The 15,098-nt window shown below is 36.9% G+C and overlaps 1 protein-coding gene across 3 annotated transcripts in view; it reads left to right on the forward strand.

The window, feature by feature from the left end:
- The first annotated feature begins 212 nt into the window (after nt 1-212).
- Nucleotides 213-15,098, forward strand: part of NLK (nemo like kinase) — a 107,840-nt gene continuing 92,954 nt past the window's right edge. Inside the window, exons 1-2 of one of the 3 annotated variants that reach the window (XM_087957240.1) lie at nt 1,501-1,639; nt 1,750-2,190. In XM_087957240.1, coding sequence (XP_087813366.1) covers nt 1,769-2,190 — 422 coding nt within the window. In that variant the 5' untranslated portion in view covers nt 1,501-1,639; nt 1,750-1,768. Of the gene's footprint in view, nt 2,191-15,098 lie in introns of all 3 variants that reach the window. The other 2 variants (XM_026682691.2, XM_026682692.2) reach the window with 2 other exon arrangements.

Below are 15,098 nucleotides of genomic sequence, written 5' to 3' on the forward strand. Positions count from 1 at the left end.
TCTCTACAAGCACTGGGTCAGGCTGTCAGGCAAGAGCGCCCACCTAGCAAAAGGGAGACGGGTCTAGAAAAAGGCTCGGGGGGAGGGACTGGGCGACTGGGCTGAGGAGTCTCAGGAGCGTCCCTGGGTGCTTCCTCTTTCTGCTGCTGGCTTTTCCTGTCACCCTTTTCTCGGTCTCGTCCATCCCATTCCTTCCTTTCTGTCACCTGTTTGGGTCCCCCGCCCCAGCGCTGTCAGCTTCTTTTCTTCTCCCTTTGCCGCCTCCTTCACTTTCCATTCATTCTCCAGTTTTCATGCTACTCTTCCAACCCTTTAACGTACAAGAGTTTCTCCTGCACTTCAAATCCTCCTCTAGATTTTTCAGAAAATTTCAACTCCCCTTGCCTTTTTTCTTATCAGTCTTCTTCACCTTTAATTCAAGACCGCGTTTTCCTTTTCCTCCACTTCTGTTTCCCATTTTGATTATTTGTTGCCTGTTTTTACACATACTCACAAAGCAGGCTTTCCCTTTGCTTTAAAAAAAGTTTGTCTTTTCAACCATTGAGTATGCTGTTCATCTTTGTTTAGTACACTGTCTGTATCTATGCTTTTGCTTCCCAAACTCTTTTTTTTCCTCAAAGCAAGAAATTATTTCCTCTTATATTTTTGCACCCTTTAATGTTTTCTCCTTTTTAAAGTGTTCTGTTTCCCACTTTTTTTACTTTGACATTTTCCAACTTTTTTCCACTGCTTAACAGATTTAGCTATAATTCTTCTCACTTTTAAAAGGTGTTTGTTGTGTAGAATTCGGCCTCTTTTCTTGCCACTTCATTCTATTACTTTTAAATACTTTAAATCCATTCATTTCAAATCCATATTCCTTGTTTTTCTATATTTTCCTTCTTTCCCCTTTATGTTCTTTATTCTTTACAATATTTTTTTTTTAAAAATCACACTTTTACCTGATTGCTTCACATTCCTTTTTGCAGTCTTGTTTTCTCGCTTGTTCTTTCACTGTTCTATTTTCTGCCACTAGCATTTCCTTTAGTCTTCTCTATCAACTTCTTGCAACCTTATGTTCTTTATTGATAATTTAACTTGCCTTATTTAGCTTCCAAATTTTAAATCTTCAGTTTATTTCCTTTGTTCTGTTTTTCCCCTCCATTTTAAATTGTCAATCCCATTCTTTCCTAATTTTCTTCCCCTTATTAATTTTGGAAACTTTCATTTCTACTAGCTTGATGTCTCTTGACCTGTTCAACTTTGTGGAAGTTGTTCATGTATTTCCAAATTTAATATAAAAAGTAGATGGATGTATATCCAGAGCAGAAAGGAGGAAAGCTGTAGAAGGCCTTTAGCATCCTACATGTTTTGACAAGATAAATGAAAAGGATGTGGGAATGGAAGGGGTGGGTTTGTCAGTACTCCTAACATTTTTTAGGGGGGTGAACTTGCATCCTTTTTCTGGAGGGGAGGGGGATTGAGTTGAAATTTCAAGACTGGCCCAGTTGAAGTGGAGGAGGTATGGCATTTTAGTACCAATTGCACCAGCCATCTTGGGGGAAGGGGGTTTATTGCATGCTCATACGCACATATACAAGCCTCCATTTTCTCAGATTGATGAAGACATAAAGGCCTGTTGAGCTCCATGTTTTTGAAGGTGGGCAACTTGTTTAGGAAAGTGTAGTAAACTTCATTTTTGTGGCCAAATGGCAGCTTGACCCAGTTGTTAACCAATCAGAGGGCATCATCTTGAATGTCTCTTTGTAGTGCTACAGTCAGCGCAAAAATGATGGCAGCTTACAATGGCGGTACATCTGCAGCAGCAGCAGGTCACCACCACCATCACCACCATCACCTTCCTCACCTTCCCCCTCCTCATCTCCATCACCATCACCATTCTCAACACCACTTGCACCCGGGTTCTGCAGCCGCAGTGCATCCTGTACAGCAACACAGTTCTTCAGCGGCGGCAGCTGCAGCAGCGGCAGCTGCCGCCGCCATGTTAAATCCGGGGCAGCAGCAGCCATATTTTCCATCCCCGGCACCAGGTCAAGCACCTGGACCGGCAGCAGCAGCCCCAGCTCAGGTACAAGCTGCAGCAGCTGCTGCAGTTAAAGCGCACCATCATCAGCATACTCATCATTCACAACAACAACTGGATATTGAACCAGACAGGCCTATTGGATATGGAGCCTTTGGTGTTGTCTGGTGAGTAAAAGGAGCAAAGCTCTTGTACTCTTGTGGTTTCTAAGCCACCGTATAATATATTGTAATTCAGGAGCGCTTGAGGATTTTTCAACAAATTCCCTTGCAGACCTGTTGTATGAAAAGGGTAGCTAAGGGCTGTGATATAGAAGACTTCAGTTTGAATTTATCTTTAATATTTTTAAAGTAACATAATGAATGTAAGTTAAACCTTTCTGTTAATGTAACACACACCAAAATGACTAATCTTGTGATACCTTTCATTGATAAATTTTACTTTGGGGAAAAGAGGGATGTGCCCCAACATTGGCACCCATAAGGATTTAACTATTTTTGATTGATCTGTATTTTTGCAAGGAGGTCCCTAAACATTTTCCAGTTTGAAGGTTGCAAGCATTTCAAAGTGGAAGCTGGTGTTTTTTATCCTTCCAGGAGCATGTTACTCATGTCTCTGTGCTTGGAAGTGGACTTTCCCAAACTTTTTCAGTACTATAACTTTAGCTTAATAGTTTCATCCTTTGAGTCTCAGTTTATATAAAAGTCCCACTGAATTTGGTGGCATGTAGCTTATTGAAGCAAAATACATTTTTTTTGGGGGGGAGGAAGGGTGATGACAATGTTTAATGATGTCATTATATAAATAATGATTTAATGTACTGTACGTATCACATATCAGAATAGTTCATAACTTAGTCACTTGCCTAATTACGTATCATGCAAGAGTTGTCATTTTGAAGTCATCATGGCTTGTTATGGATATCTATGAGAGAGTTTGGAAATATATAAGATTACTGCCTACCTTGCAACATTACTTCAAGATGAATGCTGCATGGTTACATTTTTCCCCAAACATTTTATTTAGAACAGTCTATTTTGCTTTATAAAATCAGGCTATATATTATTATTACTGCATTATTATTATTATTATTATTATTATTATTATTATTATTATTATTATTATTATTATTATTATTATTATTATTAATCATCGAAAAATAGCATTTCATCCATCTATTTTTAATTATAAATAAACTGCTGAATTTATTTCCTGATTTTTTAAATTTAGTTCATAACTGGCTGAGGCATTAGAAACAATTTATTTTGGACTTTGGTCTTGGCAGGTGATTGGAGCCTGCATTTCCACTGCAATAGCACATAATGTATACTCTTAATTTGTGATCTCAGTACTTTGTGCCTCACCCAATTGATTTTTCCATCTTGTTTTGCTTGGATATGATCCTGTCACCATGGCACAACCTGCATGAACTCTGTGAAAGGAATTTATTTATTTATACCACTTTTGTATGAATTTCAGGATTTAATAGTTCCCTACTTGGTCTACCTCTCATAGTGGAAATATGTTTTAAAGAAATAAAGTTACTTGTGTCACTTCCCTCACATTTTGGTTTTTATACCAAGTACTAACCAAAAAGCCATTTAGATTTTTATAAAATATGTTTGCTTTTTATCTTTTATAGAAATACATATTTATAACTTGTTTTCCTACATTGAGACATGAAGCCATATGTGCATGAATAAATGTTCATTTTTATTTAAAACAGAGTCAGAAATTAGACAGCTGAAAAGCTTTTCAGTGGCCCACTAAAGTGATCTCAAAAAAGCTACCCTTTTTTATTTTGTATTCTGATACCACCAGAATAACAATTCTTGATTCAGCAGAATTTGTCTTTTGTCCTTTAAGGAATGCTTTGCTTGCTTTAGCTGTCATGCTATGACAGTACTGAACTAAAACCACTGCATATATTAATGCTGTGATTCACTGGATTAATATGTATTGTAATTGAGTGCTTTGGAACAGAGTGGTTTTGACAGCTAAAACACAGTTGGTTTTAGATTAGATTGGTGACTGAAAATATGCAAATATATTAAACAGGTTTCATCATTTAAAAAACTTAAATGCATGCCTTACTTTACAATTTGTGAATTTTCCCATATCATAAATGAAAATTTGTCAAATGTATTTGCTATGTTGCTTATATCATTCTGAAATTAAGGGAGAATTTTAAAATTAAAATAGATTGTCACTTTCTTCCAGGATTTATACTTACTTGATTCATTTTATGTTGATCTATACATGGTTACTAAATGCTTCAAAAGTGAACTCTGGTAAATTTTATATATTTTAGTTTTTTAGGTTTAGGTTTTTGTTTCTGTCTGTTGAAAAAGATGCTTGCATTTTTAATCCTAATGGTTTGGCTTGTTAGATGATAGTTTTAAATGATTGATAGGTTATATGTTCACAATGAGAATACTTTAGCAAAATGAATTTTTAAGATACAAATTCAACAGCTTTAAAAAACTTAAATGCAGTAATATATATAAAGCTGTTAATTTAAAATATGATTTTAAGAATTACTACTCAGAAAATACAACATTTTAATTATAAAAGTTTTGAGAGGTTACTAGATATTTGTGCAAACCCTTTTGTAGCAAAGACAACATAAAGAGTCTTGTGGCTTTTTAAAGACTAACACATTTATTATCACATGTGCTTTCATGCATCATGTCCACTTCATCAGATGGATTTATTTTAATGCTCTTTTTACTACATAGTTTCCTTGATCTTTGGTCATCAAAATAGATAAATATAGAAAATTTTCTTTTACTCCATATAATCCAGATTTATTATATTTATTTTGCCAGCACAGTCACATATAAACAAAGACTGCTCTTTTTAGTTTGAATAATACTGTGTCTCAGCTTTAAAAAACAAACTCAGAGCTTACATGCTAAAAGAATTAGCTCAACATTTAGAGACATGACATATTTGCAAGTAGGTTCAGGGTTGTTCTTTGTGACATTTACCACTCTGTCATTTGAGTCCTCAATTGCAGTCTGAGATGGTAAAACTCTGGCACACATTTTACCACCTCTGTGAGAATTGGACTTTGTGCTCAGGATTGGTTTTATATCTCTAACAAAGATGTGCAGTGTATCTTTGAAGTAATCTGTAAGGGACTGAAAGCTTGTAAAAGGAGTCTGAGTTTTTTGTTTTTTTTAAAGTGAAACAAGTTTCTTAAAATTTATGGCAAGTATAATAGTTTTCATTTTCACTTTATTAAGCAACTTATAAAAGTTAGTTTTTCAGTATTGGAATATTTGTACAGTGGCTAAATCTACAGGCTAAATCTACTTCAGAAAATGGTATCTTTCTGTGGATATAGTTTTATTGAGATAATGTATACGAAGCTATCCTGAACTCGGTTGTGATTTTATCTGTTGTTAGTTAAATTGAATTTCAAATTAAATGACATTCTTCAGAGAGTCAGTTTTAAATTTTATTATTTATTGAATAGACTTATAACCTTGTTTTTCATTCAGCAGTTCAAGGCAGCATACTCAACACTAACAATCTTGCTGTTGTAGACCATAATATTAACTTCCATGAATTTAGAGTTATCAGTGATTACTCGTCATGATGGTTATATATTGCTTCCAACATTGGAAATAGTAGGGCTATATATAAGAGTTGCTTGTTAAGATCCATTGGAAAATACTCAAAATGATACCTGTGGACTTTCCATTATCCTTTGATGGAGCATGTAGGAAAAGAAACCTGAATTATTGAGTGCTTGTTCTGAAATATTACACTGCCATGTAATATTTATATTTGTATGACATTATTGAATAGTTTGAGATAATTACAGAATTATACACTGCTATAGTATGAGTGCTTGATTTTTTAAAATCCATTAAATGCTTATATTAAGGAGGCTAAAAATTTCAAATACTAATGCTTAGTTTGTTTCAATGAACTTTGAAAAGGGTTAAGGTAAAAATGTGAAAAAAGATTGCTGCCGTTTTTTTACATTCTGAAAAGCAATAAGAAAGATTCCCATTTTGAAGACTCCCTGGGTAGGATTAGTGTTGGCACTTCCATCGTAGTGTTCTGCACTGTAGTTGAGTGGCTGGTGTTAATATTGAATCTTTTGTTGCACGCACTGTTTGTCCAGTTCACTGATATAGTGCCTCAGTCTTAAGCTGTTATAGCATGATGTTTTGGCAGTTCTTCACATATAGTTGACTTTGGATGGTCAACTGAGTGCGTTTCCAGAATATTTCTCTTGGTTTTGCTATTACAGGCAATATTGCTCCCTTTCTGGCTGAATCTGATTGTTGGTGAAATAATAAACTGATTACTGTAGTTGTATACAGTATGAAAAATGTCCAGTTGTTTACAGTAGTATACATCAGTTTCACTTTATGTGTTTCACAAAAAGCAAGCTAAAACAAAAAGGCAGGTGCAGTTTTAGCTTGCTATTTTTCAATTTATAAAAGTCATGTTTAAAAAGATAGGTGGTGCGGTGGCTCAGTGATTAAGATGCTGGGTTTGTTGGTTGGAAAGCCAGCAGCCCAAGTTTGAGCCCTTCGCGCCACATGATGGGATGAGCTACTGTCCTCATCCCAGTTCCTGCCCACCCAGCAGTTTGAAAGCATGCAAATGCAAGTAGATAAATAGGAACCACTTTGGTGGGAAGGTAACAGTGCTTCATGATGTCACATGACAATGAAAACGTCTCCGGACAGTCTGGCTCAATGACCTTGAAATGTGTCAGAAATATAGTACATTAGCTCAAATTTACTACCTCTAGTTTTTGCACTGAAAAGGACAGTTGATGCTTCTTTATGCTATTTTATATTGGCTGCAATAAATTGCAAGTAACTGTAGATAGTTATGTAGAATCATGAATCATTTAAAATGTAATAATTCTAAAAAATGTTAAACAAAAAAGTGCTGGAAAAGTTACCTAATGCTTGTTTCGCTTATCTGGAAAGAACTAGATACCCATTTTCTAAATTAACTGGAGATAAAAGTTTGAAATCTGTTTTACCAGAGGCAGTCAACCAAGACACTTCACATGTTGATGAAATGCAGCTTTCAGTATCCCTCGCTATTTAATATGGCTGAAGTTTTCATTTACCAATATTTAGAGTTATATATGTTGTCTGTTTCTGATTAATATTATCAAAAGATACTTGATTCTACAGCAGATTCCATTATTCACTGGCCTAGTTAAGATTCTTGTGGAGAATGTGATACCACATTTCAGTTATTTAAGCATAAAAATGCTGTATGAAAGCATCTTTTTGGTAAAGTTTCTTTTTTTAATACCAGAACCACTTGGTTTAAAAAGCCCACTGCTTGTTCATTTCCCTTCTGAATCATTATTTAAAATTTTCTAAAGTTTAGGGTTTAAATGTAATATAGATTATATTCCCTGGTTTTCAGTCGCAGTGTCAATTTGGTGCAATGATTAAAAAATCAAGACTAGAAACCATCAAATGGTGAGTTCTAGTTCTTTGTTGGTAACAAAGCCAGGTGAGTGATCTTGGGTTGGTCACTTTTCTCACTCTTAGAAAGAAGACAACGGTTAACCATTCCTGAATACTGCTGCCAAAACAAGTGCAGGGAGCAGTCACCTGGAGCCATAACTGACAGTCAGGATTCTGAGAGCCAGTTTGACGTACAGTAGTGGTTAAGGCATTGCCTCGAAACTGTGAGACCATGAATTTTAGACCAGTCTTAGGCACAAATCTAGCTGGGGGAACTTGGCCAGTCACTTTTTGTCAACTCTGGAAAGAAGATAATAGCAAAGCACTTCTGAAAATTTTGCCAAGAAGGCTGAAATAATTAATCCAGGTGTTAACACTGACTCAAAGGCACAAACAAAAAAGGTTAAAAGTTAGTGTTTCAAATACAGAATCTTTGATTTATGTAACCAGTATTTTGAGACAAAATACAGGTGGTCCTCAACTTATGACCACAATTGAGCCGAACGTTTATGTCGCTAAGTGAAAAATTTGTTAAGTGAGTTTTGCCCCATTTTATAACTTTTCTCGCCACATTTGTTAAGTGAATCACTGCAGTTCTTAAACATGATTGTTAAGTGAATCTGGTTTCTCTATTGGCTTTGCTTGTCAGAAGGTTGCAAAAGAGGATCGCATGACCCCAGGACACCGCAACAGTCATAAATATAAGTCAATTGCCAATCATCTGAATTTTAATCACATGACCATGGGGATGCCACACACGAAGTGTGAAAAATAGTCATGTCATTTTTTCCAGTGCCGTTGTAACTTTTTGAATGGTCACTAAATGAACTGTTGTAAGTCAAGGACTACCTGTATTAGCTATAATAAACAAACATGATACCTACAAAAATATAATATTGTTAATATTCTCTCCTGTTTTATTATGTACCTGACAGTCTTAGACCTCTCTGGAATAACTGAAAAATGCCGTCCTCTATTTTCAATCTGGAAGATAAGGAATGTAATAAAAGATGAAAAACAAACAGGAATAGGAAAGAGGAGCTGAATGATTGTATTGTATGAATCAAAAAACCAACACAGTCCTAGACTGCATTAACAGGGCGCTAGAATCAAGATCACGTGAAGTGTTAGTATCACTTTATAATGCCTTGGTAAAGCCACACTTGGAATAATACATCCAGTTTTGGTTGCCACAATTTTAAAAAATGTTGAGACTCTAGAGTCAGAGAAAAGCAACAAATATGATTAGGGGATTAGAGGCAAAAACATACAAAGAATGTTTACTGTGTATGTCTAATTTGCTGTTTAATGAAAATAACAACTAGGGGTGATATGATAGCAGTGTTCCAATAGCTAAGGGGACGCCACAAAGAAGAGAGAGTCAACCTATTCCCCAAAGCACCTGAAGGAGGACAAGAAGCAATGAATGGAAACTAATCAAAGAGAGAAACAACCTAGAACTAAGGAGAAATTTCCTGACAGAACAATTAATCAGTGGAACAGCTTGCCACCAGAAGTTGTGGGTGTTTTCCAATACTTGACATTTTAAAGAAGAGATTGGACAGTCATTTGTCTGAAAGCGGTATAGTATTTTTTGCCTGAGCAGAGGGTTGGACTAGAAGACCTCCAAAGTCCCAGTTTTGTTATTCTGTTAATCAATTGAGCAAATAAAACAATACTAGCAACTATGGTTTTGGAGAAATGTACTTATTTCATTTGTAATTATATTTTAAAACAGAAAACAAAGCACAGACTCTTTGAAGAAAATATACACTGCTCAAAAAAATAAAGGGAACACTTAAACAACACAATGTAACTCCAAGTCAATCACACTTCTGTGAAATCAAACTGTCCACTTAGGTAGCAACACTGATTGACAATCAATTTCACATGCTGTTGTACAAATGGAATAGACAACAGGTGGAAAGCATAGGCAGTTAGCAAGACATCCCCAATAAAGGAGTGGTTCTGCAGGTGGTGACCACAGACCACTTCTCAGTTCTTATGCTTTCTGGCTGATGGTTTGGTCACTTTTGAATGCTGGCGGTGCTTTCACTCTAGTGGTAGCATGAGACGGAGTCTACAACCCACACAAGTGGCTCAGGTAGTGCAGCTCATCCAGGATGGCACATCAATGCAAGCTGTGGCAAGAAGGTTTTGCTGTGTCTGTTAGCGTAGTGTCCAGAGCATGGAGGTGCTACCAGGAGACAGGCCAGTACATCAGGAGACGTGGAGGAGGCTGTAGAAGGGCAACAACCCAGCATCAGGACCGCTACCTCCGCCTTTGTGCAAGGAGGGACAGGAGTTGCACTGCCAGAGCCCTGCAAAATGACCTCCAGAGGGCCACAAATGTGCATATGGTTGCTCAAATGGTCAGAAACAGACTCCATGAGGGTGGTATGAGGGCCCGACGTCCACAGGTAGGGGTTGTGCTTACAGCCCAACACCGTGCAGGACGTTTGGCATTTGCCAGAGAACACCAAGATTGGCAAATTCTCCACTGGCGCCCTGTGCTCCTAATATTTCATTCATTCAGATCTAGGATGTCTTATTTTTGTGTTCCCTTTATTTTTTTGAGCAGTGTATTATCTGACAGTTATATACTGAAACTTTTAGATCTCTTCAGAGAATGACAGTTATGTTTTCACAGATCATGGCTGCATGTAAACCTGTGTTTCAATATTCAATGTATACTTTTAACCATATAAAGTACTGTTTCAAGCTTACAAAGTACTATTTCAAAATGAAATGTCTGTATTTAGAACATTCATGTTTGTATGATGATGTAGCAAGACCTTTTGTTGTCTAGAGCATTTAATGCCAAAGCAGTGTGATTTCCTGAATGACTGTGTCAGCTTGATCTGTTTGTTGCTTGGAGGGAAATTGTGGGAATGCCTGGGGCAAGCAATCCAGTTCCTTAGTGAGCATGTGACAAACCAGTGAAACAGCGAACCTAACTTTAAAAAAAATACTCATTATTTTTATCACATTGCTTTGAGGCTATTCTGGTGTTCCAAAATAAATGTCCTACTTATATTCCTTACAAGTTTTGACTTCCTTCAGGTTTCAATACAGAGAGAAATCAGAAGTTTATTTCTTGTAAATGTGACCTAACCGAAATTGCTTGCCCACATGTGAATTTTTGCTCAAATAATGGATTTTCTCTTCTGACTTCATGTAGGTAAATTATTTCCCTATATTGATAAAGTCATTGAAGAAGTCTTCATGTCATTTTAGAAGGAATCAATGGATAGCCTCAGGGAATTGCAACTCCTTAACCATTAAGATAACTCAATGAGAATCTTCTAGTTCATAAATATGGCATTTCTAGGAACTTTCAATCCCCAATCATTAGTTCTTTTAAATATTTGAATTAATTGTAATCTGCCTTAAACATTTTGTTGTTTATGAATAAAGGTAAAGATTCCCCTCGCACATACGTGCTAGTTATTTCCGGCTCTAGGGGGTGGTGCTCATCTCCGTTACAAAGTCGAAGAGCCAGCGCTGACCAAAGACGTCTCCATGGTTATGTGGCCAGCATGACTAAATGCTGAAGGCTCATGGAACGCTGTTACCTTTCTACTGAAGTGGTCCCTATTTTGCTACTTGCATTTTTACATGCTTTCGAACTGCTAGGTTGACAGGAGCTGGGACAAGTAACGGGAGCTCACTCCATTACGCGGTGCTAGGGATTCGAACCGCCAAACTGCCAACCTTTCTGATAGACAAGCTCAGTGTCTTAGCCACTGAGCCACCGCGTCAGTGGTGATGAATAAAGGACATTAAATCTAAATAATGTGAAGGTATTTTTCTCTTTTTGCAAATACAAAGAATCTAGGTTGGTATTTTGTGCCAAATCACAGTTTACTTAATTATGATTTGTCATAAATTGCAATTGACTTAGTTTACATATGTAGTTAAAATCAAATCACATTATGGCTTAATGCAATGTTTAATCGCAGTTACATTTGTATGAACTGTATTGGTTCTATTCACAGATGATGATTTGTTTATATTTATGCAAATGTATTTTTAATTCCAATGTTTAAAAATTGAGAAAATTATATTTAATCCTTCTAATTCCCCTACCCCCACATTTCATTCCAGGGGTTACACACAACTCTTCATGAATGAGTCAGTGTTTGGAAAATATTTGTACAGGTTAGCCTCATGACTAACCTGGTTGTTTTGTTCTAGCATAGCATTTGCAGGTCTTAATGTTGTTTGTGTCTGTGTAATTGCATGTTGGCATTACACACAGAAGTGATCCAATATTTGTTTCAAATATTCTCGGCAAATGTTATAGCTGAACAGATTGTAACTGTATTGAGAACCAAAATTAGCTTTCCATAAGATATTTATATTTCCAATGTGGATTATTTTCTTTTAAGTTAATTCTTATACATTCTTTCTTCTCTATCATTGGTACTGAATATACTGTACATTAACATGGAATTATTTAAATTGGTCTGCTTGTTAATATACTTGATTGAATCATTTGGATTACCCCATCCCCTACCCCCACAAAATGGAACTCTGGTCAACAGCTGGTCTTAAAAAGAATCTTTTTGGGGATGAAATACAGTGCACTCATATTCTCCCAATAAATCTAAGAAAGTTTGTTAGGATATCTCAATGCTACAGCTACTGTTTCTACCACTCACAGCAACTGCCATGAACTTGGTAGCAATTGATTGAAGATAGTTTATGTTAACAATGCTGCCTTATGATCTGTTGGCTTAACTTGTTTCAATCCAAGTGCTGTGGGAGCCACTGCTGGACAATTTTCTAGACAATTTTAAGTGTTTTGAGATTTAGAATTGTCCTGAATCTTGCACAAATAAGATCAATCCAGATATTACTGCTGAAATATAATCTACTGTAAGGAATATAAAAGGGCCATAAGAAGAAGAAGCTGCTTCAACATGATGTTAATATAGTGGTTATTAGGGGATGTCTCTGCATTTTCTACTAAGCTTAAGAATTACTGAATAGCACAACTGTCATAATTACATAGTATCTTTTATTTTCAAAGAGCAATGGGAAATTGTTTTCCCATCTTGGTTCAAAACAGGAAACGATATTTATGCAAATTCACATTATTGATTCAGTAATGCACTAAATTTTCCATAGTAGATTATTCACTTATTAATCTCAAGTCGCTTAACATGTTTCAGTCATGCTGCTTGCTGTTCTGAATTAATGCTTTGGGCAAAGTGATTTAGACTGATAATACTACTTTATTTTGGAATTTTTTAAATAGAAAATGAGATTATAAAACAAACAGTGAAAAAGAGTTTGTTCTCAGGATAAAATAAGCAAGTAAAAAGGACACTTTTATTTAAACGTGATATAGTATATTGAGGAGCATATATAGTAAGCATCAGACCTTGACACTCTTAAATAACTTTAAACTAATGGGGGTGAAAGAACTTGCGCTCTGTTTCCATTGTGAATGTCTTTTTCCACAAATAACCTATTGTTTTAAGCATAATCACTTATATATATTTTGTCCACGACAATATCTCATCTAAGGATCTGAATGCCACATTATTTGAAAATTAAAATGCAGTGCATTTCTTAAGAATTTTTTAGGCAGGCTTGGCATCATTGATATTTCTTCTGAGATAGAAGAATGTCTGGTTGTGTGCAATACAGTGGAGATCAGCAATACCGGTATTTTAAAATTGATTTATTAAATTAGTTCACCATCCATCTCGCTGCGAGGCAATTGTGGGCGACTTAACATTCAAAGCAACTAAATCATACAAACCCATATACAGGTAGTCCTTGACTTACAACAGTTCATTTAGTGACCATTCAAAGTTATAACTGCACTGAAAAAAAGTGAGTTATAACCGTTTTTCACATTTACAACTTTTGCAGCATCCCCATGATCGTGTGATCAAAATTCAGGTGCTTGGCAACTGATTCATATTTATGATGGTTGCTGTGTCCCAAGGTCTCCTTTTGCGACCTGACAAGCAGAGTCAAGGGAGGAGCCAGATTCACTTAACAACTAGGTTACTAACTTGTCAACTGTAGTGATTCACTTAAGAAATGAGGCATGAAAGGTCACAAAATGGGGCAAAACTCACTTAACAAATGTCTCACTTAATGACAGAAATTTTGAGCTCAGTTGTGGTCATAAGTTGAGGACAACCTGTATAATTATAAAAAATACAAATTTTGACTAAAAGATGGCGCGGATCTGGATGTTTAGAGAGGGAAGAGGGATCTGCTATTGGTTCATCATCCACCTCCATCTCCCCCATTGAGGCCCCAAACCAACTTACCTTCTGTAAGGGTCTTCAGGCCCTTACAGAAGGTCAGAAGGGTGGGAGCAGACCTCATTGGGGGGACCAAGATGTTCCAGAGGGCAGGAGGCATGGCAGAGAAGGCTCTTCTTCTGGACCCTGTTGGCCAGAATTCCCTGACCGACAGAGTCCACAGCATGCCCCCTCTGCTGGCACAGGTGGGGCAGACCAGTCCCATTGGGACACAATGGTTCCTTAGGTATGTGTTTCTTCCCGAAGTAATTGCTTTTGGGAAGCAATCTGCTGTGCCTATGAGGTGAAGGGGAAAAAAACTAGAGTTTTGTAAGCTCTACTAGGAAAAAAGTAGATTTTTATTGAGCTTCTGCTGAAGAATAATATGTGACTACTGTGCTTCTGATTTGATGTACAATGTTGCACAGAAGTCCTTTGAGAAGTATAAGCACTATTGTATTGGTGGAAATGGGATAGGTAAACAAACTGAGGATAAAAATGGCTGTAGATTAGTTCTTGATACTACTTGTAACATTTTTGAGTGTTTACAGAAATATTAACACTAATATAGATCAAACAGAAGAGTCTTTTTTCTTCTTGGTCTGACTGAGAAATAATGCTAAACACAGTTTTTGTCTGCTGGGTTACTGAATAATAATGGCAACATATATTGGGACTTGCCATATAAAAGTACCTAAAATGTAAGGAGGAATACTGCTAGAATCATCCAACACATTAAGCAAACCTTTCATTGCTTAATCTTGCCTTCTAGCAATACTTGTCTTTTGTGTATAATCTTTATCTCTTTGAAGTCCCTTGTAAAACTGTTGTTCACTGCTTTGGAGGGACCATAAGTCTTCTCTTCCATGCTGCATCGAGAGCCCAGGATAGGATGGGTTGACTCCTTTCTATGACGTCATTAACTGAGTCTGTACTAAGATATAAAAGCCAGCCCCTGGAAGAGACCCTAGCTTTTGACTCAGCTCCTTTCAGTCAGTAGTTGTGTCTCTGAAAGCTTCTGTTAGATAACACTCACCAGTGATCTTCAGTGCCATTTTTCCTTGTTTCAAGCAGCCCCCAGGATCTGGGCAGCTGCTCTTCCAGGAGAGCAGGGCTCTCTTTCCTGCAAGGTTGGGAGCAGTGTTGCCAGAGTGCTGTTCAGGCAAATTGGGCAGCGTCTGTAGACCTCCCCCACGCATGCGGTTTGAGCGGTCGTAAAAAGCGATCGGCAAACCGATACCAGTGTCAGCCAGCTGATCGTGTGGCCAGAGGCTGCCCTTTCCTTTGCTGACTTCACTCGGGGCTCTGTATAGCCTAAGGAGCAATTGTTCGATCTCGGAGCCTGTT

This window comes from Notechis scutatus, chromosome 1 (genome assembly GCF_049901735.1).
Source record: "Notechis scutatus isolate UNSWTSFEM ecotype Mainland chromosome 1, rNotScu1.2, whole genome shotgun sequence".
NCBI lineage: Eukaryota > Metazoa > Chordata > Lepidosauria > Squamata > Elapidae > Notechis > Notechis scutatus.